The 26,645-nt window shown below is 45.5% G+C and overlaps 1 protein-coding gene across 2 annotated transcripts in view; it reads left to right on the top strand.

Moving 5' to 3' along the window:
• SLC16A5 (solute carrier family 16 member 5) overlaps nucleotides 1–26,645 on the top strand; it is a 92,731-nt gene that overhangs the window by 56,393 nt on the left and 9,693 nt on the right. For both annotated transcript variants that reach the window (XM_063960656.1, XM_063960658.1), the window contains exon 3: nucleotides 26,079–26,222. In XM_063960656.1, coding sequence (XP_063816726.1) covers nucleotides 26,079–26,222 — 144 coding nt within the window. The remainder of the gene's footprint in view (nucleotides 1–26,078; nucleotides 26,223–26,645) is intronic.

Here is a 26,645-nt window from a genome sequence, read left to right as displayed (position 1 = left end):
CCTGCCCTCTCCCATCTGGAAGCAATCGTATTAGAAATTCCCGGGGGGAACATCGGGTTATCGAAGATAGGCAGAAGGGATGTTCGGCTAGATGAGATTCCCATCTTGTAGCGAAGCGTCCGCCATAAAGCCAAAGTGGGCCCCACAGTGGGATGTAAGGAGCGGCTAAATTTAGGAGACCAAGGCACTGCTTGCAAATTGAGATTGGTGGAAGAAGACTCTAGGTCGACCCACTGTTTCCTATATGGACTGGGGCGGGACCAATCTACAATCCTATGTAGTAGTGTGGCACGATGGTATGCAGAAATCATAGGCAGTTGCTGTCCGCCTTGAGATTTCAGTCTAGATAAGTGGCTATGCTTGAACCTAGGTTTCCGTCCACCCCAAATGAAATGACTTATCGCCTTGTGCGCTTTAGCTAAAAATTGAGGGGGAAGTTTCAAAGGGATGGTTTGAAAAAGATATAGCAGCCTGGGGAGAATGTTCATCTTTACTATATTTATACGGCCTAGCCATGAGAACCTCTGCGTGAGCCAAGACCTCATCTCCTGTTTCAGTTTGCGAAGTAGAGGGGTATGGTTAATATCAACTATAGTGTTGAGTGCCGATGGGATTTGTACTCCCAGATATGTAATATGGGATTTTTGCCATGTGAATTGAAATGATTGTGATAAGAGTGATGCCGTTGTGGGTGGGAGCGTAATATTCATTGCGGGGCATGGTTTTTTAAAGTGCCATCCTGTCTGACACTGCCGTATAAGTCCAGGGGTACTGCTGTATAAGTCCACCAATTGCAGAATTTTTTAAAAAATGACAGGGGCGTGCAGGAGATGCTGTCAGTGGACTGAAAAATTGCGGGCCACTTTCGACATTCAGCAACTGCTAGATGGGCCAGGTGGTTGTGTCGTTTAGCTTAGTCATACATCAACCTCGGTGCACTTCTTTTTCTTCTTTGCATCATGTGCTGTTTGGGGCCTATTTTTTAAATCTGCCATCATGTCTGACATTGCAGTGCCACTCCTAGATGGGCCAGGTGTTTGTGCCGCACACTTGTGTCGCTTAGCTTAGTCATACAGCCACCTCTGTGCAACCTTTTGGCCTAAAAACAATATTATGAGGTGTTCAGAATAGACTGGAAATGAATGGTATTGAGGTTAATACCGTAGGATCAAAATTACCCCCAAATTCTGTGATTTTAGCTGTTTTTAGTTTTTTTTTTAAATTATCCAGCTCCAAAACCAAAACACAATAGGGTAGTTTTGGCAAAACCAATCCAAAACCAAAACACGAGCGGGGAATTAGAACCAAAACACAAAAAGTACCCGCCGCACATCTCTAGTTAAAAGCAGCAGAGAGATCAAGAAGAATAAGAAGAGTAATAGCCTTTAGGCTTAGCAGTGACCAGATCATTCACTACTTTAGTCAGTGCTGTCTCTGGGGTGTTGGGAACGAAAGCCTGACTGAAGTGGGTCCAATAAGTTGTGTGAGTAAAGGCCCATACAAACTAGACGAGCCCCCGCCAACACCAGTATTGGCAGCATACACACTTGCCAATGCCAGCGGGGAAGGGAATCAATGGCGGGGGAAACGACGCTCATGCTGCATCTGTAGCATAGCTGTCGTTAACGAGGACCTCCTTCGTCTGTACATGTTCAGACGAGGGAGGAGGTTGTTAATGATGCGCGGGAGCGCGCATCAATAACAACACTGAGTGTACACACTAGACGGGATTGTAAAAGATCTCGCTCAGAATAGCCCTTCTGAGCGATCTCTTATTTTCTTGTCTAGTCTGTAACTCTGTATAGGCCTTTAAAGTGTGTGAAGCGAGTGTAGGCAATTCTTTCAAGGAGCTTTGAGGGGCACGGGAGTTGAAGATAGGACAGTAGTTTTAGAGAGAGTTTGGGTCAGAATTGTGGGTGTTTTTTTTTCAGAACATGAGTAATCACGGCATGCTTGAACAGTGAAGGGAAGATACCAGTCTAGAGAAAGATTACAGATTTTAGTGAAGGTTGGGATGAGCACAGGAGACAAAGATTTACTTATTTTTGAGGGCATAGGATCAAGAGCAGAGATAGTAGAGTAGGAGGATGAGAAGAGTGTTGATACTTCATATTCATTTGTGGGATCAAATGAAGAAAGGTGCCAAAGGGTTCAGGTAGGGAATTGAGCAGGTCACTGGCTGAGGAAGAGCACACCATTTTAACTCGGATCTTATCAATCTTGTTGTCAGGTCTGTGTAAAGGTCTGTTCCCGGAGGGGGCACTAGTGGGTCAGTGGTGGTGTGATGGAGAAACCAAGGAGGCTGTAAGATATTCCTGCGCATGTGCGCAATAATGTTTATTAAATGCTCACGAATATGAGGGGCATGGCTTCGGCGGACATGGAGTAGCACACAGACTGTGTGGCTCTCCAGCTTTAGAATCCGACTTCTATATCCTGTTTCCCCCCCTTAGGTCTGCAGATTGCCCCAGTACAAGTGTAAAGCTGTGGAGGGACCTTTGTGATAATTTGGGAGCCGCGGGCTGCTCTCCCGCTGTGGCCGGACTGCTTTTGTGATCGGGGTGCCGGGGTCTGCCGCATCACGTGGGACACTGCTCTCCCGTCTTCCCGCGCTGCCACTCTACACGCTGCCCGTGCCCACTCCTGCTGCCGCCGCTGTGTGGAGCCGAGGTGCCGGGGGCCCTGGGGGGAGCTCTGCTTGCTCTGTTTGTGCCTGGAGGAGAGACTGATAATTCCTCTGCCACGGTGCTGCTGTGGTCCTGCCGCTGCTCCCTTGGTCTACCGCTGAGGCTTCTGCTCCCTTGCCTGTCTCCTGGGGAACCACTTACACTGCTGGGGGGGGGGACAGAGTGTACTTTGGGGGATCTGTGGGAGAGCTTCCCTGCCTCCAGACCTGGGATTCAGTATATGCTGGCTGTGTGTGGCTCCTCTGCTGGGTTGCCATATTACCCTAATATACTGTGACTCAGTGCAGCTTGCTTTTTACACTCTCTCCTGGTGGCCCTCTGCAATTGTTATTGTGGGTAACATCTAGACGATTTGCAGCTGGACGGATTTGATATACTGCCACCTCCATAGGCAGCTTCTGGACAGTATTGGTATATTACGTGTCCATAGGGCAGCAGCTGGAGGCTACAGATGCCGCTTTGCAGAAGGTGCTGGATGCGGTTACAGCCAGCGAAGCCCGCTTGGCCAACAGGATCGGTCAGGTCCAGGCGGACTTATCCATTACGGTCACGCCACTTGGTAGACGTACTTCTGCTCTGGAGTCGCAGATGTCGGAGGTACATAGAAAGATGACGGATTTGGAGGGAAGATTGCGACGGAACAATGTCCGCTTTGTTGGTCTCCCTGAGAAAGAGGAGGGTGCATCCCCCGAAAAATTTCTTGAGAAGTGGCTGCTGGATGAGTTCACCTCACACTTTGCGGTGGAGCGTGCTCACAGAGTCCCGATGCACCCATTGCCTCAGGGGGCACCCCCCCGTACATTTATTGCCAAGCTACTTCACTACCGGGATAGAGACGTGATTCTGAAACTGGCCCATACTGAGGGCCCCCTCAAGTGGAACGGCTCTCCGATCTCAGTCTTTCCACATTTTGCTATTGACGTTCAGAAGGATAGAGCTCAGTTTGTCCCCATGAAACGCAGGCTGCGTGAACTGAACCTCCCCTATGCTATGCTCTTCCCATCTAAACTGCGGGTAGTTTCTGATGGAGAAACGAAATTCTTCATGTCTCCCCGTGAAGCGTTGGTGTGGTTGGACAGACGCTTTCCGGCACGGCGAGCACTGGCCGCTGACTGAACTTATGCATACAGTTTCTCTATTTGCAAGTATACTGTTTATTTACTGCCTGTGGTGTTTTTCTGGAGGGAGGTACAGACTTTATTGGCGGGGAGATTACTGGGATATTCTTAGGAGATAATATTCAGTTTTTTCATGGGATGGTGCGGTGCTCACCTATATCCGTATATCTGCCCCCTGTTGCCTTCGGTTAATATTTGCATATATCTGTCTCGCTGCATGGTCCCAAATAGTTATATCAATGGGGTTGGTCTGACGGCCTTGGGGAGGGGGGGGGGGGGGGGGACACTTGAATTTAGCTGGAAGCTTCTCCCGTCTTGAAGTCACTAAATTCTTGGCCCACGTTTTGATTTCTTTTTTGCCTTATAGGATGTGTTAAGGTAGTTTTGCCCTAGTCGTTAGGGTTTGTTATTTTAGAAGGTTGGTCGTTCGGGAATCAGGTATGCTGCAAGTTCTTAGTGGTATACGGGGTGGGGGTAGGGGTTTTGTTAAGAAATTATTGTTTTGTTTTTATTTTCTGATGTGCAATGTGCTTGTCTCTAGTGTGCTTCTGTTGCAGCTAATCGGGGGGGGGGGGTTTGCTGGGAGTGGCTGGTCGCGGGTCATCTGCTTTATTATTGTGCTGCTTTGTTATGGCTCTTGTTAAGTTTCTGTCCTGGAATGTGAGGGGGATCAATGACAAAATGAAGCGTTCCCTGGTACTCAGACAGATCAAGCAGTACGCATCAGATGTGGTTTGTTTGATGGAGACCCACTTGGGTGCAAGGATCATGTCTCTTAAAAAGCCATGGGTGGGGTGGGCTTTCCATTCCATGCACACCGCATCGTCCCGGGGAGTGTCAATCTTGATTAAAAAGTCTGTGCCTTTCATGCTTGATAGTGTACAGACAGATCAATTGGGGAGGTATGTGTTTTTAAAATGTAAAATTACCTCCGTTCCCTTGCTATTGCTAGCTGTGTATGTGCCCCCTCCATATTCGTCTGACGTACTCAAAAAGGCATCTATTTTTATGGCTGCATCCCCGGGGGTGGCTGCCATATGTATGGGTGACTTTAACAATGTTTTACATCATGAACTGGATAGGTTGTCTACGGTATCCTCCAACCCTCAGCCGAAGCGGTCTCCATTTCCAGATACTGTCTCTGAGCTGGGCTTGGTCGATCCCTGGAGATTGAAATATCCTGACCTGAGGCAGTATTCCTGTTTCTCACACTCCCACGCTTCCTTCTCTAGGACAGACCTGGCCCTCCTCTCTCGGGAACTCCTGCCTATGATTCAGAATGTTAGATATGAAACTAGGGGTATTTCGGATCACTCCCCTGTATCGGTTCATATTGACCTGGGTTGTCACTTGTCAGAGAGGCCAGGCAGTATGGAAGCTTAACCCTTTCTGGCTCACGCATATGGGTGAGGGATCTGAATTGGAGCTCAGCTGGTTGGAATTCTTTGATTCTCATGTTGATACTACCGATGTCTCCTTATTGTGGGATACCTTTAAAGCCGTCCTGAGAGGGACGTTGATCAAAAGAGTGGGTAGTATTAAATCCTCTTTTAGTAAACGTGAAGCTGAACTGGAGGCTCGGGTTGTCGTTTCTGAGATGGTATACATACAGGATGGATTAGACAGCTCTAAATTAGACTGGCTCCATGCTCAGAAAGAATGGAAGAAGTATTTGTGAGGGAAAACCCAGCATAGGCGTCTATTCTCCTCCCATGTTCAATACGCTACTGGGGATAGACTGGGTTCATATTTGGCTAATCTTGCCAGGGGGGACCGTTCCTCTCGTACGGTGGTGGAGATTGTGAATACGGCTGGGATAGTGTTGGATCGCACCCCCCAAATTGTTAAGGAATTTGTATCTTACTATCAGGCGCTTTATAGCTCCAAACTCACATGTTCCCCGCTAGAATTGTGTAACTATTTAGATCGAATCCAGTTGCCCTGTATTACTAGTGAGGCTAGAGCTCTTCTAGATGCTCCTATATTGGTGGAAGAGATAGAGGCAGCAATCACCGCATCTCCGGATGGTAAGGCTTGTGGCCTAGAGGGTATTCCATCCAAACTGTGTAAGAAACACACTAAATTTTTCGCCCCTCAGTTGCTTAATTTATTTAATACTATATTTGCGCAAAATGTGCTTCCCCCGTCTATGGCGGAGGCATTGATTATAGTGATTCTCAAGCCGGATAAGGACCCCCGGAGAGTTGAATCGTATCGTCCTATCTCTCTGCTGCCCACAGATGTTAAAATCCTAGCTAAGGTCCTGGCTTCCAGACTTAATCAGGTTATAACCCAAATTATTCACCCGGACCAAACAGGCTCTATGCCTGGTAAGTCCACTGCTGTTAATTTAAGTCGCTTGTTTACTCACTTTCAGGTTTCTCATGGGGAGACCTGCTCTTCTGTTGTAGCCTCTTTGGATGCCGCAAAAGCCTTCGATTCGGTGGAGTGGGCCTTCCTGTGGGAGACCATGAGTAGATTTGGCATGGGCCCTAATTTTATTAATTATGTTAAACTACTTTACTCACTGCCCATGGCCAGGGACTCCGTGAATGAATACGTGTCACATTCCTTCCCCTTGTCCAGGGGAACGAGGCAGGGCTGCCCTCTGTCCCCCACCTTGTTTGCCGTAGCTATTGAGCCATTGGCATGTCTGATTAGAGCCAGTAAAGATATTCTGGGTCTTAGGGTGGGCGCAAGAGAAGATAGAATAGCATTGTATGCGGATGATCTCTTGCTATTTATTGATGATTATATCTCCTCTATGCCTATAATTTTGGATATGATAAATACTTATGGACGCTTCTCCGGGCTCACTATAAACTGGGACAAATCGAATATCACTCCGCTTAGGGGTCCGATACCGGTTTCCCCACTGATTCATATTCCGCTTAAGTGGGTAGATTCTTTCAAGTATCTGGGGATATGGGTATCGAATGACCCTTGTACTTATGTCTCTCTTAATATTACACCGCAGATTGTCTATCTCTGTTCGAAAGTCAAGGTTTAGGGGAATTTGCCTCTGACTATTACTGGTAGGGTCAACCTGGTGAAAATGGTGTATCTACCTAAGCTCCTCTATGTTCTTCAGCAGTCACCCATATATATTGGTTTCAAAATATTCAGACAAATTGATAGCTTGCTGTCTTCCTTGATCTGGGCCAGCAGAAGAGCACGTTTGAAGCTTGACACCTTGTTTAGACCAAGATCGGCAGGGGGCTTGTCCCTCCCTATTTTTACATTTTACTACTACGCTGCGCAATTAGCGCATATTTGGGAATGGGTGACTAACTCTGATAGTCTCACTATGCACTCGCAAATGCTCTTGCAGGAATATCCTGATGGCACGCCGTTACAGCTGCTACTCTGTGGGAATATTAAATTATTTAAGGTCACTATAATAAAACAAGCCACTCTTGTATGGAAGCAAGTACATGCTATTTTGAAGGGCCAGGGTATAGACCCGGACACCCCATTGGATAATGTCCTTGGTTTCCCAGAATTAGCCTCGCTCCAAACCAGGGCGGTGTGGGGGGTAACATCCCTGGGACATTTGTATAATGGCGATATATTAAAATCTTTCCAGCAGCTCCAACAGGACTTTAATGTGCCATCTCCATATTTCTATCGGTATTTGCAGCTGAGACATGCGATTAATGCACAGTTTTCCAACGCCCCTCCAATGATTCTAGACTCCCCAATTAAATCACTTTTACAAACTCTGGAGGGCGCCCATTTGGTTTCCAGTATATATACGAATGTGCTTCAGTCCCACTATTCTGACCCGTTGTCTTCTCTTAGAAATAAATGGGAATCTGACCTGGGACCAATTTCAGACGAGATCTGGGAAGGAGCTTTATGCTCTCCACGATTATCTACCACTACCTCTAGATATCAGCAAATACAATTGTTTATTGTGCACAGAGTGTATATGACGCCGGTGCGATTGGCCCGCATAGGCGGTACCCACTCTGCCTGATGTCCAAATGTGGCGGTTTGGGTGCTGATTTTTTGCACATTATTTGGCTTTGCCCTAAGATAGTAGTATTCTGGTCTGGTATTATTAAAGTCATAGTGTCGACTGGAATTCCATCGGTTGTGTGTACCCCGGCGGTGTGTGTGTTGTCAGCCTTGGAGGAAGACGCCTTGGATGCTCCGAGCAAACGATACCTGATCAATCTGTGTGCTCTAGCTAAGGTGTGTGTTGCTAGACTATGGTTGGCTAAGGATGCTCCTACTGTACAATCTTGGGTTTCACTTGTTAATACAACGGCCGCTCACGAGAAGTACGTATACATGGCCAGGAAGGCGGGGAAGAAGTATTATGACATGTGGGGCAGATGGCTTAGCTCTCCTAACTCAACAAACCATAGTGACTGACACTCTCCATTGTGTGTCTAATACGGGGGTGTGAAGGGGGGATAAGCCATGCTTCGTGGAGTACATGTGGAGTTATGTGAGAAGGGTCTATATTAGCAATGGGACTGTCCCTATCATGTGTCGCCCCTGTGACCCGCGGCCAGCCACACATTTGCCCATACTTGTCGTTAGTGATATATAACTACAATTAACTAGCGGGTTGGCTGTCTGGAAGTATTTGAATGATGTATCTGATTAAGTCGACTTGATATGTCATCTCTCCTGATTTACGATGGTATATTTAAGAGATAAGTCTGCACGTCTTATTTGTTATGACTGTAATGCTATAATGCTGTGAATTGGGAATCTGCATATTCCCTTGCTTTGCACATTGTTTTGTTCTTTTTCTTTTTCCCTTCTTTTCTATTTGTTTTGCTGTTTAGTGGTTTTGGCTTATTGTTTAAACTGCAAGTGTAAAATCAATAAAAATTATTGCATTAAAAAAAAAATGCTCACAAATATATACAGGAATTGAAGCAGATGATAACTTGAGATGGATGGTACATGGAATGCTGACAATGATGAATAAACAGTCACAGGTATTTAGCTGGTCTGGAAACCAGTGCAGTAATTAGGCAATGAAATACAGGCAATAAACTAGTCTGGACACTAGTATAGCAATCAGATGGTGATCACTCCCACAGTTGGTTTGGAAACCAGCAACGATACTCCATACAGTTAGTTTGTAATGCAAAGTCCACAACCAAGCAAGGTTAAGCAGGAGACAACTTGAAACACATATGAAGTGGTTGTATTAAGTGCCAGATGCCATAGCACAATGCTGAATGCAAGTTAACCATACACAGGTGAGGATAATGAATAGCACCTGAAGAAAGTCTCTTACTGCAAACGGTGGAGGCTGACTGTAGCAGGAGCTGAAGTAAATGCTGGGACCTGAAATTCCACAGGAATACTGGAACCCGGAGATCACTTAGAGATGCCAGAAATAGGAGGAGATCACTGAAAACAGGAGATTGAAGACTGGAAACTGGAGATTGGAAACTGCTGGGACCTGTAGTTCTACAGAAATACTGGAACCAGGAGATCACTTGGAGATGCCAGAAATAGGAGATCACTGGAAACAGGAGATTGAAGACTGGAGACTGCTGGGACCTGTAGTTCCACAGGGATAATACACAGGGGAATCTCTAAAGACAGCTGATTGCAGCCAGGAGCCGCTTGTTCACAGGATGTGACACATTGTTCAAGGCAATGATACTGAGCAGGAACTCTGAGTATATACCCCCTGGTCAGCAGGGATTGGAGAATCAAATCATGTGAGCGCCCAATGCTCAGGAGTGGATAGCACCAAGTCAGCTGACTGCAGGTGTCATGGCGGCGCCCATATTCTGGAGATGGTGGGAATACATCGGGGTACATGCTGTATGGCAAGCAGGGTACACACTGGAGAGCGTTTCTGCGCATTGCAGACAATCATAGAATACGCTGCCAGGCTGAAGATGTGACCCCCGGAGGCCAGTACATCAGAGCACTGGTAAGTGACGTGATGCAAAATGCAGATTCCTGACACTTGTCCTTTAAAGTAGTAAGCAAGATCTTGCACAATATAAGTAGCTGGTGGGTTGGATTAAAAAGTCACTTGGGGTTAGAGGCTTCAGCAGAGAGTTTGGAAATATGTTTGTTTGGCAGTGTCCAGGGCATTATGATAGGAGTGGTAGATAGTCTTATACGTGAGGAAGTTGCTTGGAGTACGTGATTTATGGCACTGACTTTCAACTTTATGTGAGAGTTGTTGTAGGTGTCCTGTTAATGTAGAGTGCCATGGTTGACATCTAGGCCTATGTGTAGTGTGATGGGTAGCTGGAGCCACTTTATCAAGGGCTATTTCTAGAGTCTGGTTCAGGTGTGATACAGCGGTCTTAGGAGAAGTGAATGCAGAAATTGTTGAGAGCAGTTGTTGCAGTGAGGTGGAAAGGTCTTAAAAATTAATAGCATTAATTTTTCTGTGGGTTTGAGGTGGATTGGAGGACTTCAGTTTGAAGTAATGGAGGAGAGCATGCAAGTTATAAGGTTGTGATTTGAGAAAGGGAAAGGAGTGTTAGTGAATTCAGAGACTGACCATAGTCTGGTGAACACAAGATCAAGGCAGTGGCCTTCCTGATGAGTAGAGGAGTCAGTACATTGGGAGAGGCTGAGAAAAAAGAAAAGAGAGAGTATTTTGGAGTCATGAACAGCAGATTTTGGACTATCAATGATATTGAAATCACCCATAATGATGGTGGAGATATCAGAAATAGGAAGTAAGGGAGCCAGAAAAATCTACATAAATATTTTCAAGAGTTGTTTTACTACCACAAAATTATTATTTTTTACCAATAATGAAGAATGAAGTCACATGATGGACAACATTTCGAAAAGAATATAGCAAAATGTTTGATTTGCCTTAATGGTTTGATAAGAGCACTGTAAGATGCACACCTTTTGCTTGCTTTCAGGAGATGCCGCTAGACAGCAGAAGAGCGACCAATGTTTAAAGGAAAATTCTTGTGCTAAATTATAAACTTACCATCTAAGTCCAACTTCCTAACACTAAGAACTACCCCTTTCATTTAAAGTATAAATCCTTTTTGAGTGAAACTGGTTTTGCTCTCCTTGGTATGGCAACGGCACCCTTAAAATTGCACTCTTCCTACTCCCTTATTTCATTACACGAAAATCTCATTCTACAAACTGAAATCATAATCAGTACGGATGGTGTAATGGTTAGCACCTCACAACACTGAGGTCATGGGTTCGATTTCCATCATGGCCCTAATTGTGTGGAGTTTGTATATTCTCCCCGCGTAATCCAAAAATATACTGGTAGGTTAATTGGCTCCTGACAAAATTGACCCTAGTGTGAATGTGTGTGTGCGTGCCGTGTATATGTGATAGGGAATACTGGGGCAGATGTATTAACCTGGAGAAGGCATAAGGAAGTGATAAACCAGTGATGGGTGCAAGGTGATAAAGGCAGCAGCCAATCAGATCCTAACTGTTAATTTACATATTGGAGCTGATTGGCTGGTGCCTTTATCACCTTGCACATATCACTGGTTTATCACTTCCTTATGCCGTCTCCAGGTTAATACATCTGCCCCATAGAGTGGAAGCTCCAATGGGGCAGGGACTGATGTGAATGGCCAAATAATCTCTGTAAAGCGCTGCGGAATATGTGTGCGCTATATAAATATCTGTTAATAAATAAATAATTCTGCAACTGAACTTTAAAGCAAAACGCCCAAATGATCCTACTGTGCACTTTGCGTCAGTCTGTACATCTCCCTTGTTCTTATACAAGCTGCCACTGTGCAGGTGTAAACTCCATAAACCCATATGACCAGATGGATATATAGGTACACGTGTGCAAATTATGATGTGGGTTCAAAGATTGTTTGGCAAAGCAGAGTGACTTCCGCACAGCACTGTAAATAATCATCAATGTACTCATTGTTTGATAAATCTCCTCTCAAATGTGTATATTTCTCAATGGACTACTAGCTAATGCAGGATTAACAAATGAATGCTTGTTCTCAATGGCATGCCATAATCACACAATATGGTATTTTAGCTTCCATCCCAAACTGCAAAGCATAGTGGAACAATTAATATCACTAACTTGATATAAAATGAACAGCTTGAGACTCTTTAACATTACTCTGTAACGTCCAGATTATTATTTACCACCTATTCAGCAATTATATCTCCCTGATTCTCTAAATTGATATTCATAATATGCAGACTCACTCCCACCATCTTAATGGCATCCGATTATGCAATTCATGAATGACCTTTTTAACCTAGTAAACAAAACTTTTCTTCGTACTCTCTGTACTCTGCTCTCTGGGTCCTGGCTGTGGATATAGTTGAATATGAACATAAAAACATGTACTTTGTAGGTAGCTGTAAAGGTCACCCTTACCATCTATACACTGCTTCTAATTTCCTCCTATTACACATGTTGGGGGTCATTCAGACCCTGCTGCTAATGCGCCTCACAGTGCAGTTTGGCGATTTCGCAAACATTGCACATTGCAGTCAAATCCCCGATAGATGCGAATGCAATTTGATTGACAGTGGTAGGCACTTGTGGGGCAGCATGGGGAGGGTGGGGCGAGTGGGGGTGGTCCGGGACTATTTTTCAGGGCGGCTGCGTGACATCACAGGCAGCCACTCTGAACAATAAAATGGCTGCTGACCAGCTGACGCCAGGGGTCAACCTTAGTTCCAATATGTCCGCAATCAGATTGCGGACGCAATGGGAGGTGGCCTCACTTATGCTGGGCGGCTTTGCCCTGTGCTGGGCGGCTCCCAGCATGTGCGTATGCAGCCCTCTGCGTTCATGTCTGAATAACCCCCATAGCGTGCAGTGTATAGTCTAACATTATGTGTACTGTCCCTATTTATAGCACCCTGTAATTATCAAATTATCATGTAATAATAGTACTCTCCATGGTTATGTCATACATCTTTCAGTGCCATCATTTTTTTTAATAAGATTATGGTTTCATACATCTACATTACAAATACACATTACTTTGGTAAACACAATAAACTAAACAACCTTGTTCTCTTTTTTTCTTTATTTGAGATTATTTTGTTATCTTAACTGCTATTTCCAAAATGCAAACATGCAAGAAGAGTTCTGTAAAAGAGCAAGTATGTGTGTAATAATGTCAGAAGTTTGACACTTCTTTGTGTGTAAGTTAATTGAGGAATATTAAGGACTCACAGGCACTTGCACATATTCCGGAGCAGTGGCGGAACAAGCAAGCGGTGGGCCCAGGTGCGACAAAATGCTTTGGGCCCCCCCCCATCCAAGTCCACCCCAGGGGCAGTGCGCGCCGTAGGCGCGCGCAAAAATACATAGTGGCGTGGCTTCGTGGGGAAGGGGTGTGGCCACAAAATAATACCAACACAGTAGTCTCCATTATTCAAATTACGCCGCACAGTAGCACCACTACACCAGGTAGAGACCCTTTTACACCTTACAGCGAACAGATTCCTCTTTTTACACATTACAGCAGACAGCGTGCCCTTTTTACACATAACGGCAGACCGCGTGCCCTTGTTACACATTACGGCAGACAGCGTGCCCTTTTTACACATTACAGCAGACAGCGTGCCCTTGTTACACATAGCGGCAGACAGCGTGCCCTTTTTACACATTACGGCAGACAGCGTGCCCTTGTTACACATTACGGCAGACCGCGTGCCCTTGTTACACATTACGGCAGACAGCGTGCCCTTGTTACACATTACGGCAGACAGCGTCCTCATTTTTACACATTACGGCAGGCAGATTCCCCATTTTTACACATAGCAGCAGGCAGATTCCCCATTTTTACACATAGCGTCAGGCAGTCCCCCTGTTTTACACATAGCGTCAGGCAGTCCCCCTTTTTTACACATTACGGCAGGCAGATTCCCCTTTTTACACATTGCGTCGGGCAGATTACCCCTTTTTACACATAGCGGCAGGCAGTCCCCCATTTTTACACATTGCGGCAGGCTGATTCCCCCTTTTTACACATTGCGGCAGGCAGTCCCCCCTTTTTACACATTGCGGCAGGCAGTCCCCCCTTTTTACACATTGCGGCAGGCAATCCCCCCTTTTTACACATTGCTGCAGGCAGTCCCCCCTTTTTACACATTGCTGCAGGCAGTCCCCCCTTTTTACACATTGCGGCAGGTATGCCCCCCTTTTTACACATTGCGGCATGTAGTCCCCCCTTTTTACACAGTGCAGCAGGTAGTCCCCCATTTTTACACAGTGCGGCAAGTAGTCCCCCATTTTTACACATTGCGGCAGGCAGGCACAAGAAAGAAGGAAAGAAAGAAGGAAAGAAGGAAAGAAAGAAAGAAAGAAAGAAAGAAAGAAAGAAGAATTATACTTACCCTCTCCGCTGGCTCAGGCTCCTCGGTGCAGCGTCAGAGACGATTCCCGGGCTGGAGAGAAGGAGGAGGAGGGAGGCTGAGAAGGGAGCCGCAGCAGCGCTGTGTTACTGGTGGAGGCGCTGCTGCTGCTGCCCCTCTGCTTCCCTATAGGCTGTTCTCGGAAGACAGCCTATAGGGAAGCAGAGGGGCAGCAGCAGCAGCGCCTCCACCAGTAACAAAGCGCTGCTGCGGCTCCCTTCTCAGCCTCCCTCCTCCTCCTTCCCCCGTCTGTAGTACCGCTGCTCCTCTCCTCTCTTCGCCGGGCGGCTGTGCGCTGCGGGCAGCGGTTGCCCGCAGCGCACAGCGGCATGTAATGAGTCAGTTTGACTCATTACATGCTTGGGCCCCTGGACAGAGGCGGGCCCCAGTGCAGTGCACTGCCTGCACTGCCGGTAGTTCCGCCTCTGTTCCGGAGGTCTCGGTATGAGATCCCGCCAGCCGGGATGCCGAACGTCAGGATCCCGACATCGGCATACCAAGCGGCGGAATGATTCTCTTCTCCCTCTATGGGTGTCGTGGACATCCATAGAGGGGAAATCACCTACCTCACCGGTATACCGGCAGCGGTATGGTGGCCCTGTCGGGATCTCGGTGTCGGTATCCCAACTATTGGTATGCTGACTGCATACCATTCCACAGCTGCATTGCATTGTGCTGCTTCACTAATAATCCAAAATGACTGTAAATAATATGAAGACACATTTTCTGCGGGCGCCCACATCCTTTTCGTGATTTCTGCGTTAGACCGCCTATTGCGATCCTACCTGAATCGGGCCCCAAGCCCACTCCACTATCCACCCCTTGCATGCATATTAAACATACCATATTTGCCTACCTTCCCTCATGCTGCAGGAGACTCCCTGAAATAGCATCAATCTCCCTCACTCCCTGAATAGTCCATCAATCTCCCTGATTGCACCTTACCCCCATCATATAGCTGTTACATTCTTGGGGGGAAAAAAGAAAACGAGATATATACATTGAAATGGGATCATCAGTGCCTTTTCTCTGCATTGGTTATAAAGCACAATACTCCCTATGGCTACATGCATTTTAAATAAGGTTTCTCGAGGCTACTTACAGTATATGGAAGCTCTTGTAAAACATAACACACAAACAGATCCTGCAAAATATCAGTGTCTTTTCTTCAAGTAGATCTTACTAACTTTGGGGATCATTTACATTTGGATGTAAGCAGGGCCGGAGCTTCCACTAGGCATCTTTAGGCAGCTGCCTAGGGGCACCGGGACCTGAGGGTGCGGCCTGTTACAGCTGCATGAAAAAGGTAGCGTGGTCCTACCTCTCACAACCGCCGCAATCCCCCCAGTACTCGTATCTGCAGTAGCCACGACTGCCAAGCTCCTGTATTGCAGGGTGACATGCGGTGCTGCTCTTCATTCCAGGTTCTTTCACAGACTACTCAGTCCCATCTCTGCATCGCAGCCTGCAGGTAAGGTGGCTGCACAGTGCACTGTCCGCATTTGATAAGGAAAGAGGGGGAGAGCAGCAGTCTTGGGGGGCGGGTGCTGAGATGAGCAGCAGGCATGCACACTATCTGGGGTGGATGAGCAGCAGCATGCACACAGATGGTGGAGGGGATAGAACAGAAGACATTTAAAAGAGTAGGGGAAATGGGGTGAGAGCAGCAGGAATCCACACAGACTATGGAGATGGGGAGAAGAGAGCAGCCATGCAACAGGCTGGGGTTGGGGGAGGGCAGCAGTATGCTTTTCACCTGAAGGCTGGTTAGGGGGAAGGGGCAGTAGGCAGAACTTTTGCCTAGGGTGCCGAGAAACCTTGCACCGGCCCTGGATGTAAGTAATTTTCATGACACGTCTCTCAGATGTAGCAGTACACGTCCGCACTGATAGGTGTTACTTTCACAATCTCCCTGAAATATTTTTTTCAAAAGTAGGCAAGTATGCTACATACTGAGCAGACGATAGAACCAGTGGCGTCAGAAGGCAGGTGTGGGGGCTGCGGCCCGCACCCAGGGGTCACCTTCAGAAGGGGTGACACCAAACTGCCATCTCTTCTGCAGTGACAGGAGCCGAGTGCTGCAGTGTAATAATCCTCCTGTCACAGATAAGATCCGGGCACTGCACGCTGCACAGTCTCCGGGGGCAGCCAGCATCTCCGGGGAAGCTGGACATGCCCCCCCAGAGTGAAGGAGAAGTGGAGATCTGTGAGGCCACGCCCCTTTACAGTAGGTCACGCCCCCTTTTCAGGCACCCGCGGCTCCGGCGGGGTGAGTGAGGGGGGGGGGGGGGGTAGTAATGCAGAGTGCGCATCAGGTGTCACCACACCTGGTGACGCCTACCATCCGTGGGACATCAAAACTGCCACTGGAGGATGGGTAGGGGCCAGAGGCGTAACTACTGCCCCCGCAGTCCTCGCGGTGACTTGGGGACGAGGGGCTGCGGGGGCGCCACTGATTTAGTACAGATTGACATGTCAATCTGCGGTCTCCTTCCCTCCGCTGCTGTGTTGGAGGGACACGGAGGGCACAGCGCGCGCCTCTCCCGTGTCCCTCCTGGCTCTCCGGCCGGTCTAATAAAGGAAGTACCGTTCGTGAGCTCTGATTGGCTCACGGACCGGCACTTCCTTTATTAGACCCGCTGGAGAGCCAGGAGGGACACGGGAGATGCGCGCGCTATGCGCTCCGTGTCCCTCCAACACAAAGGAGCGGGGGGGGGCAGGCATTTAGGAGGGCATATGTGGCACTGTGGGGGAATATCTGGCACTGGGGGCATATACCTGGCACTGTGGGGGAATATCTGGCACTGGGGGCATATACCTGGCACTGGGGGCATATACCTGGCACTGTGGGGGAATATCTGGCACTGGGGGCATATACCTGGCACTGTGGGGGAATATCTGGCACTGGGGGAGCAGGCACTGAGGGGGCATATGTGGCACTGTGGGGGAATATCTGGCACTGGGGGCACATACCTGGCACTGTGGGGGAATATCTGGCACTGGGGGGAGCAGGCACTGAGGGGGCATATGTGGCACTGTGGGGGAATATCTGGCACTGGGGTCATATACCTGGCACTGTGGGGGAATATCTGGCACTGAGGGGGAATATCTGGCACTGGGGGCATATGTGGCACTGGGGGGGGGGGTATATTTGACACTGGGGGCATGTATCTGGCACTGTGGGGGAATATCTGGCACTGGGGGCATATGTGGCACTAGGGAGGTATATTTGGCACTGGGGGCATGTACCTGGCACTGTGGGGGAATATCTGGCACTGGGGGCATATGTGGCACTGGGAGCACGGCCCTAGCAACAAGCACTACCCCCTAGCAACGAGCATGACACCCAGTGCATGAAACCCCTGGCAACGAGCATGACACCCTGAGCATGAAAATCCCTGGCACCGTGCATGGAACCAAGAGCATGAAACCCCTGGCAATGAGCAAGTAATTTAAAAGTAATTAGAAGCCTTACTGTAGAACTTAATGTGTAATGGGCATTACGGTGTGTGGCATAATGTATCACGGACATTGCGGTGTGTGTCATAATGTGTCAGGCATTACGGTGTGTTGTATACTATATCACGGACATTGTGGTATGTGGTATAATGTCTCAGGATCATTGCGGTGTGTGTCATACTGTGTCACAGACATTGTATGTGCTATAATGTATCAGGGGCATTGCAGTGTGTAGCATAATGTATAACGGGCATTGCGATTCCTGTCATAATGTGTCACAGGCATTACGGTGTGTGGCATAATGTGTCGGGGGCATTACAGTGTGTGCATATTGTGTCATGTGCATTATTGTGTGTGGCATAATGTCTGAGGGCCTTTGCAGTATGTGGCATAATGTAAGAAATACAAAAGGGATTTTTCCCACGCACTCTGCTGGCTGTTAGTAAGAAGAGCTATATACTATGTAATAATAGGAAATTTAGAGCTCTTCGTTACATATGTTTTGCAAAAGATATGATAAGCCTCCAGGCCACTTCACGGCTGCTCTATTACTGGAGGTCCCTATCTAAGCATAGGTCCAGGGCTTGATATGAAACGTAGATGTTAATAAAATACTCAAAAGAGTAATGTTAGTGACATGTAACACTCCTATTTTTTCACTAACATTACTCTTTTGAGTATTTTATTAACACCCTTATTTTTGTAGCACTTTCTAACCCATAGCTTCTGCTTCTTTCTTAACACATATTAACACTTTAGTATTTCAATGGTGTGCTGCCCTGGGGTGGTCGGGCCTGAGCCGACTTTGTGGGGTCCAATTGTGTAGGTAATTATCTGTACCTACCGGTTTAATATAGTTGGTAGATATAATTTTGTCATTGTCAATTGAGAACGTGATATCAAGAAAGTGAGTAGTGAAGAAATCAAAATTATAAGTGAATTTTAAATTATAAGAGTTGTCATTCAAAAAATTAACAAAATTAAGTGCTTGTTGGTGACCCCCTTTCCAAATAATGAACAAGTCGTCTATGTAACGGCCATAGAGAACCAGGTTCTCTCTATATGGGCCGCCCCAGATGTACTCCTCTTCGAAGCGGCCCATATATTTTTAAAATAAAAATAAAATACTGGCTATTGTAGCTCTATTTACAATTTATTCATTAAGTACTATATCAATATAAAACAAACATCTACACATGATCCGTGGGTTTACTATTAGAAGCTACAAAGCATGCAGATACTATGTGATACAAAAACCCAGATGGACTTTGACAATTGAAGTCCAAATTGATCCTAATTAAATCATTAAGTCTACATTTTAGTAAACTATACATTTATATATTTATTTTTTATTTATTAGTTTTTCATTATTCTTTCATCTTTTTTGTCTGGTCTTTTAAAATAAAATACTGGCTATTGTAGCTCTATTCACAATTTATTCATTAAGTACTATATCAATATAAAACAAACATCTACACATGATCCGTGGGTTTACTATCAGAAGCTACAAAGCATACAGATACTAAGTGATACAAAAACCCAGATGGACTTTGACAATTGAAGTCCAAATTGATCCTAATTAAATAATTAAATCATTAAGTCTACATTTTAGTAAACTATACAAGATTGACTCAGTACATATGGTTAGTATCTTAGAATATTACTTGTATATGAATTTTATTACATTTATACCTCCAGTATGTTTCTTATTTTGTGTTTAATCGTTTATAATAATTTTAAGTATCAATTAACCACAACTGATTGCCATGAAAGCAATCAGACAGGTATATATTTGTGATCATGGAGAGGGGAAGTATCCGTCTTGAGGAAGTCTCCGTTGCTAGGAGACGAAACGCATTGACGCCCACTCTCGATACACTTCTCACTTGGTGATACCCGCCGAAAGGACCCAGTCCGCAGCTCAGCATAACCGTGACAGCTTCGGTCACAGCTTTTTGCCGCACGCTGGATTCATCATTGCCGCACGGCTGTATAAACACTGGTCGGGTGAGTTCTGTGTGACCCCCGCTGTGGGGCCTAACACCTGTTCCCAGTAGTTTGTTCACGGCGGCTAAATCCATCTAAATTGAACATTGCTGCTATATTTATAATTAACAAAACCTTACCGGGAAAGACGGCAACTACCAGCTGTAATTATAACAGGAAATAAAGCACACATTATTACTCCTCGTGTATTTCATCTAATGAGGACCCTGTTTCTACACTAACGCAGGAACCAGCACGGGAGCATTAATTACAGATTGCACCTTTCCTTTAAAGAACTATATTAATATATTAATATCTGAGACTGTGAGACTGTTAATTATCCCTGCGGGAATTACAAACCCAAAATAATACACTGGGACGCCAGTGTTGTGATTTTTTTATTATCACCATTTGAATATAATCATTTAACTGTTTTATTTTTATTCTTATGTTTATTTTTATTTTCAGTTTAGTTTATCTAACAAATTGTAAAACTGTCATTATTTTAATTCATTCTATATGTGGCATACTCTGCTTTAATTGATACCATAAAAGTGTTTTTTTATTATCATTTTGAAGTTGTACTGAGTCTATCTTCTTTGTCCGACTGCACATCTAATTTTTGATATATTGTTTCAAGCGCAAAGCATACTCCCCTCCTTTTTTTCTCTCTAGATTTTAACGTTGCAACCTGGCAAGTTGTTTATGCTTAGCTGCTGAAACATCTCAAATATATAACTATTTATACTATTACAGCGCCGGGTTATCACAAACGGTCTCCGTTTTGTGATCTCTTTCTTTTCCACCATAAAGTTAGCAGAATCCTGTATATGCTGTGGGAGTAAAATTATCTCCCCCCTAGATAAGGAATCTAACCCGTCAAGTAGATTACCTGACCATTTTACAATGGCCCTAGAGATCCATGCACAAGCTATAGTGGGTCTCTGGGCCACCCCCGCAGCTGTGTACAGTGATTTGAGAGTGGTCTCAATCTTGCGGTCTGCAGCATCCTTCTATGAAGCTGCCCTAGGAACAGGTAAAACTATCTTACGTGACAGCCTAGAAACCTATCGGTGGGTTTTCCCATTTTTTCCTATCATCCTGAGGAAACAGGAAGGAGTTGAGTAACCGTTTTGGGACCTGAAACTTCTTGTCAGGATTTACCCAATTTGCTTCAAATAGGGAATTTAGGGGGTAATTCCAAGTTGATCGCAGCAGGAATTTTGTTAGCAGTTGGGCAAAACCATGTGCATTGCAGGGGAGGCAGATATAACATGTGCAGAAAGAGTTAGATTTGGGTGGGTTATTTTGTTTCTGTGCAGGGTAAATACTGGCTGCTTTATTTTTACACTGCAATTTAGATTGCAGATTGAACACACCCCACCCAAATCTAACTCTCTCTACACATGTTATATCTGTCCCCCCTGCAGTGCACATGGTTTTGCCCAACTGCTAAAAAATTTCCTGCTGCGATCAACTTGGAATTACCCCCATTATTCCTTAGCTGCAGGGAAAATACCTGAGGATTTATTTTTCACATTAAAATAAGATTCCTCCTCGACCTCTGACACCTTATCAGGAATGTGCAGGACATCTCTAATAGCTTCTATCAGGGCCTGTATTCCCTGTGACAAAGCTGCATCCATTCCCCCCCCCCCCCACACTGAGTTCACCTCCCCCTCCCCTGGGTCAGATACATCATCATCTGTATCAGCCTGCATTATTTGGGCCAGAGTACACTTCTGTGGACAAATGGCAGGGGTCTGCCACGCTGGAATGACTCTGATCATGAGGTCATCAACAGATTGTCTTAAGCGTTGCGTCTCCTCATTTTGAGATAAATTATTCGGAATATTTGAAATCATACCTTTTAATGAATCTAACCATACTGGTTCAGATCCACTAGCCTGAGAATGTGTACTATCCTGAGTACACTGCAGTGATCCCCCAGATTGAGAAAAACACTCTGCTGGGCATTATAAACACTCCTTTGACATAGTAAATGTAAAAGAACACACACACACACACACTAATATAGGTTAAAAGCACAGTTAACCCACACAGAGCCCTTCCAGGGAGACACAAAGTATAATGGAGCCAGGCACACAGCACCCCTGTAGCTAAAGAACATGTTTAACTGGGTCGCAAACTAAGTATCCTTAATAGGGCTTAGTACACCAAATATTGCTCCACCCCCTGGTACCGTTGAGGTGTTCTGGAGTCCTTGCGGAGGAGCTGCGCTTCCCTGCCTATCTGCCTGTGTATAGCTGCAGAGGGAAAATGACGCTGGTGAGCTGCTGGATCCGCTCATAGGGGGTCATTCTGAGTTGATCGCTAGCTGCCGTTGTTCGCAGCGCAGCGATCAGGCTAAAAATCAGCACTTCTGCGCATGCGTATGCGGCGCAATGCGCACGCGCAATGTACTTTTACAAAAGCCGATGCAGTTTCACACAAGGTCTAGCGACGCTTTTCAGTCGCACTGCTGGCTGCAGAGTGATTGACAGGAAGTGGGTGTTTCTGTGAGGTAACTGACCGTTTTCTGGGAGTGTGTTAAAAAATGCAGGCGTGTCAGATACAAACGCTGGCGTGCCTGGGAAAACGCAGGCGTGGCTGGCCGAATGCAGGGCGTGTTTGTGACGTCAAAACAGGAACTAAATAGGCTGAAGTGATCACAAGCTAGGAGTAGGTCTGGAGCTACTCAGAAACTGCTCGAAAATATTTTGCAGCTGTTCTGCGATCCTTTCGTTCGCACTTCTGCTAAGCTAAGAAACACTCAGAGAAGGCGGCGGCTTAGCGTTTGCACGGCTGCTAAAACTCGGAATGACCCCCATAGTGAAGCGGCTGAGGTAAATATTCAGTTCTACAGTGGGTTAAAACCCCTGTAGTGTACTGCCAGTGTGGGTATCATTAGTGGCTTCAGCCCGCCCCTCACAGCGGTCACACAGTGTCTCTGAAGCCTGGAGCGCAGCCTGCATGTCAGCGCTGCGCTCCTACCCTTGTGCAGCCATTACAGCCGGCGACGCGCTAACCGGGACATCGGCCACCTACTCACCACTCTTCTGACTTCTGGCTCTGTTAGGGGAGACGGCGTGCTGCGGGTCTGTACGCTCGCCGTGGTGGGGCTTGCAAATAGGACCCTCAGGAGCTATCAGAGGGGAACGGGCCCAATAACCCTAGGGAGGTTGGGCCGCACCCCCCCTAAGTCCCTCAAAGCAGGCAGTCTGGTACCAACCAGACCTGCTTGAAAATAAAAACCAGAAAATAAATGCAGAAAACTCTTCAGGAGCTTCCCAAGCGTGACCGGCTCCTCCGGGCACATTTTCTAAACTGAGTCTGGTAGGAGGGGCACAGAGGGAGGAGCCAGTCCACACGATCAAATTCTTAAAGTGCCCATGGCTCCTAGTTGACTCGTCTATACCCCATAGTACTAATATGGACCCCAGTATCCTCTAGGATGTAAGAGAAATGTACATCGTATTGCTACTAGTAAAATTAAAAAGAAACAAAGATATTTCAGGCAAATCTATACATGCATAGAATTTTTTCCCCTATACACATCATTCCTGTCTTTAAGCAAGCTGGAGGACATACACTGCAACAAGCAAGAAGGGGTGTCACCAACATCCAAGGCCCCAAAGGATTTTTTTAACACTGTTGACCAAGTTTACTTACCAGTATTAATATATAAAGTAAATGCTATATGTAATGCAGTAAGTATACTACAATCGAGTTTGCCTAATCTCAAAGTAAGTAAATATTATTACTTGTTTCTTATCATATGAAAAATAACTGCTGTTTATTGTTACTAAGAGCACATAGGCAGCCAGTTGGAGTGCAAAAGGAAAATAAATACATAATACATGTTAATAATAGCATACCTTACCTCCGGAAGATCCATTGGCTGGGACAATGCAAGTTACGTCATCATGGCATGCTGTGATTCGCAATATCCCGTAATGAGGTCAGGGCCATAAAACGTATTTAATAGCGCAAGCATATCCGCAAAATAAAAAAATTAGAATGGATATTAACAAAGCTAAGAGCGAGCTTAAAATCTATATGACAATATGAGCTTGAGTCATGAGGTTAAGGCGCATATTTACTAATTATCAGGTCTTAGACCCTATAATAATTTATTTTCTCCATTTATCGTGTCAATAAGAAATTGGTTCACACGTGCATATTAAAAAAACAGTGCAGGGTCAGGGGACTCCCTGCTGTGTGTTAGAAGTGAAGTGACTGGTAATGCTACCGCTTCACTTCTCCTTCGGGAGCCAACAGCGGTACTGCACATGTGCAGTTTGGGCAAACACTCATTTGCTCTCTCTCTCTCCTTGGCCTCGGTTAGCTACTGGGGCTAAGATCCGGAATGTATCGCATTCTAGAGCTTGGTACATTTAAAAAAAAAAAACTTACCCCATAGTATCCGCTTCTGTGAACAAAAACAGGAAACCGGAGCACATTTCTCCAATATCTGCTGCTGTCTCCTGTACATACATTTGGGAAATGTAGGCCCCTTAGTGCCATGAAATGTATATTAGCGAATTGAGACAGCAAGTTTGAATGGTAGTAAGTATATGTAAATAGGTAATGAGTGTAGATAGTTGTACTTGTGGCGCCATATAAATAAAGGATAATAATAATAGATGAGAGATGTGATGTTAGTGCAGTTTTCTTAATGGCATTGCATGTTAAGGGAACTATTTTATATTGTATTTGGCAACATACAGATGTAATGAAAGACAGAGGAGAGCAGAGGTAGAAGGATCTTTTACGATTAAAATGATTCTACCAGCTGCATCTAAAAATATATTATAGGGGTAATAGTTCTGTGTAATGCAGTCCAGCACAGATAGTAAGCGATCCCGAGAGGGTAGATAGAAATTCACACGATTTCAGAAGTGGTACAGATAGAGAAGAGCAAAGGACCTAGGACTCTGCCTTGTGGTACTCCAACTAATAGAGTAAGGGTATCTGGTTGATAGATCTACATTAAGAAGCTCTACAGTCAATAGGTTGACCCCAAATGGTCAACAGGTACAAAAGGTTGACATGGTCAAAAGGTAGACATGTAAAATGTACACAGTACAAAATGTCGACAGGTTTAAAAGGTTGACATGACCGTTGTTGACACACATATAGTTGACACAAGTTGTTGGTTTGTTTTTTTGGGGTGTTAACCTTTTTTTCAACTTTTTCATCCTTTACCATCCACACTGACTACAATTGGGAATGGCAACCTGCCCAATGCCCAGTGGTGACATGTCCATATCGACCTATTGACTGTAGTCCTTTTTAATGCAGATCTAGTGAACCATACCCTAGAGGATGTAGAAGCCAGAGAACAGGAGAGGGAGAGAGAGAGAATCAGGATTAGACAGTGCCATGGAGACCCAGGGAATGTAATGTATGAGAAAAAGAGTCTTCAACCTTCCCAAATGCAGCAGAGAATCCTATAAGAATCAGAAGTGAGTGATGTCCTTTAGATTTCACACTGACCAAATCAAGTGTGAGGTATGAAAATAAATATATACTGTATACCTTAGAAACATGCATTATAAAATATTAGGGCTATCTATTCTACAATTAAACCCGTTACAATATATACAACTGTATCCCAGACAGCAACCATAGCAAATGAAGGGGGTGATTCAGACCTGATCGCTGGGCTGCTAACTTTGCTGTACTGCGTTTGGATAGTCGCCACCTCCAGGTGGAGTGCAAATTTGCCGTGCAAGTGTGCAATCCTATGTGTACGCCGAGCTGCTAAAATCCAGTGCAGTCTCTGCGCAGCCCAGGACTTAACCCTACAGTGCGATGAGAAGAGGCTGATCGGGGCCGGAGCAGACGTCAGACACCCTCCCTGAAAAAGTTTGGGAACGCCTGCGTTTTTCCGGACACTCCCAATAAACGGTCAGTTACTACCCTCAAACGGCTTCCTCCTGTCAATCACCTTGCGAACGTCTATGCGATCGAATTTTTAGCACCATCCTGTCGCTGACCGGCGATGCCTTTTGTTGCTGTTCAACACACATGCGCATTGCGGTGCATATCCATGCACAGTTAGTCCCTGATCGCCTGCTGTGCGAAAAATGCACAGCAACGATCAGGTCTGAATCACCCCCTAAGTTAGATGTCTCTTAATCCTTAAATGTGTAGTGGCGCATACATGCTTGGGACCTTTGCTTTTTCTGATTTTAAACTGTATTAGCCACCTATTATTTTACAAATTCTCCTCCAATTGCCCTTTCATATATTCCTGATACTAAAATAATGTGAAAAAGTGTGAAAACACCCATTTTCACATTATTTTAGCAAAAATAATATTGATAAATATGCCCATTAGTAAGGATTTTCAGAGGTAAGTGGGTATAAAAGACAAGAAATCACAGATATAATGAGTTACTTGGCAAGGAAAAAATCTGAGAAATGTTACATATAATTATTTTATTTTTATTATTACTTTTCTTGACAATATTTGCCTTCCATACAGGTCCTTTATGCAGCATCATGGTAGAAAGGTTTGGCTGCAGAGTAACGGTAATGGTTGGTGGTATTCTTTGTGGAGTTGGCTTAGTCTCCAGCTCCTTCTCTAAGAACATAGTTCACCTGTACCTGAGTGCTGGACTTGTTGGAGGTAAGTACTTAATCACTATATTTTCTTGCAATAGCATCCCTAATATTTACAACCCACAGGGCAGACTTGCTTCCATTACGACTTCTAAGGGTGTGTATACACGGTGAGATCCTTGCTATGCCCGATTTTCACTTGCGATTTCCCTTGAACTCCCTGGAGCCCAGCACCACCGATTTTGACTAACTTTTCTTGAGATATGGACTATGTGTACTTACGATTTTGGCTCATGTGAGATTTTGGCTTATGTGAGATGTCATTGACACGTGAGATGAACTAGATAGTACACCGATCTAGCAAGGATTGACTTGCCTGCACAGTCTATCTTTTCTTGCGATGCCGACCTGGCGGGACCGCGCATCGGGATCAAATCGGGATCACAAGGTGACTTTCACCTTGCGATCTGCACTAACTTTTCTTGCGATT

The sequence above is a fragment of the Pseudophryne corroboree genome, chromosome 3, assembly GCF_028390025.1.
Source record: "Pseudophryne corroboree isolate aPseCor3 chromosome 3, aPseCor3.hap2, whole genome shotgun sequence".
Lineage (NCBI taxonomy): Eukaryota > Metazoa > Chordata > Amphibia > Anura > Myobatrachidae > Pseudophryne > Pseudophryne corroboree.
This window is presented reverse-complemented; position numbering and strand designations above follow the sequence as displayed.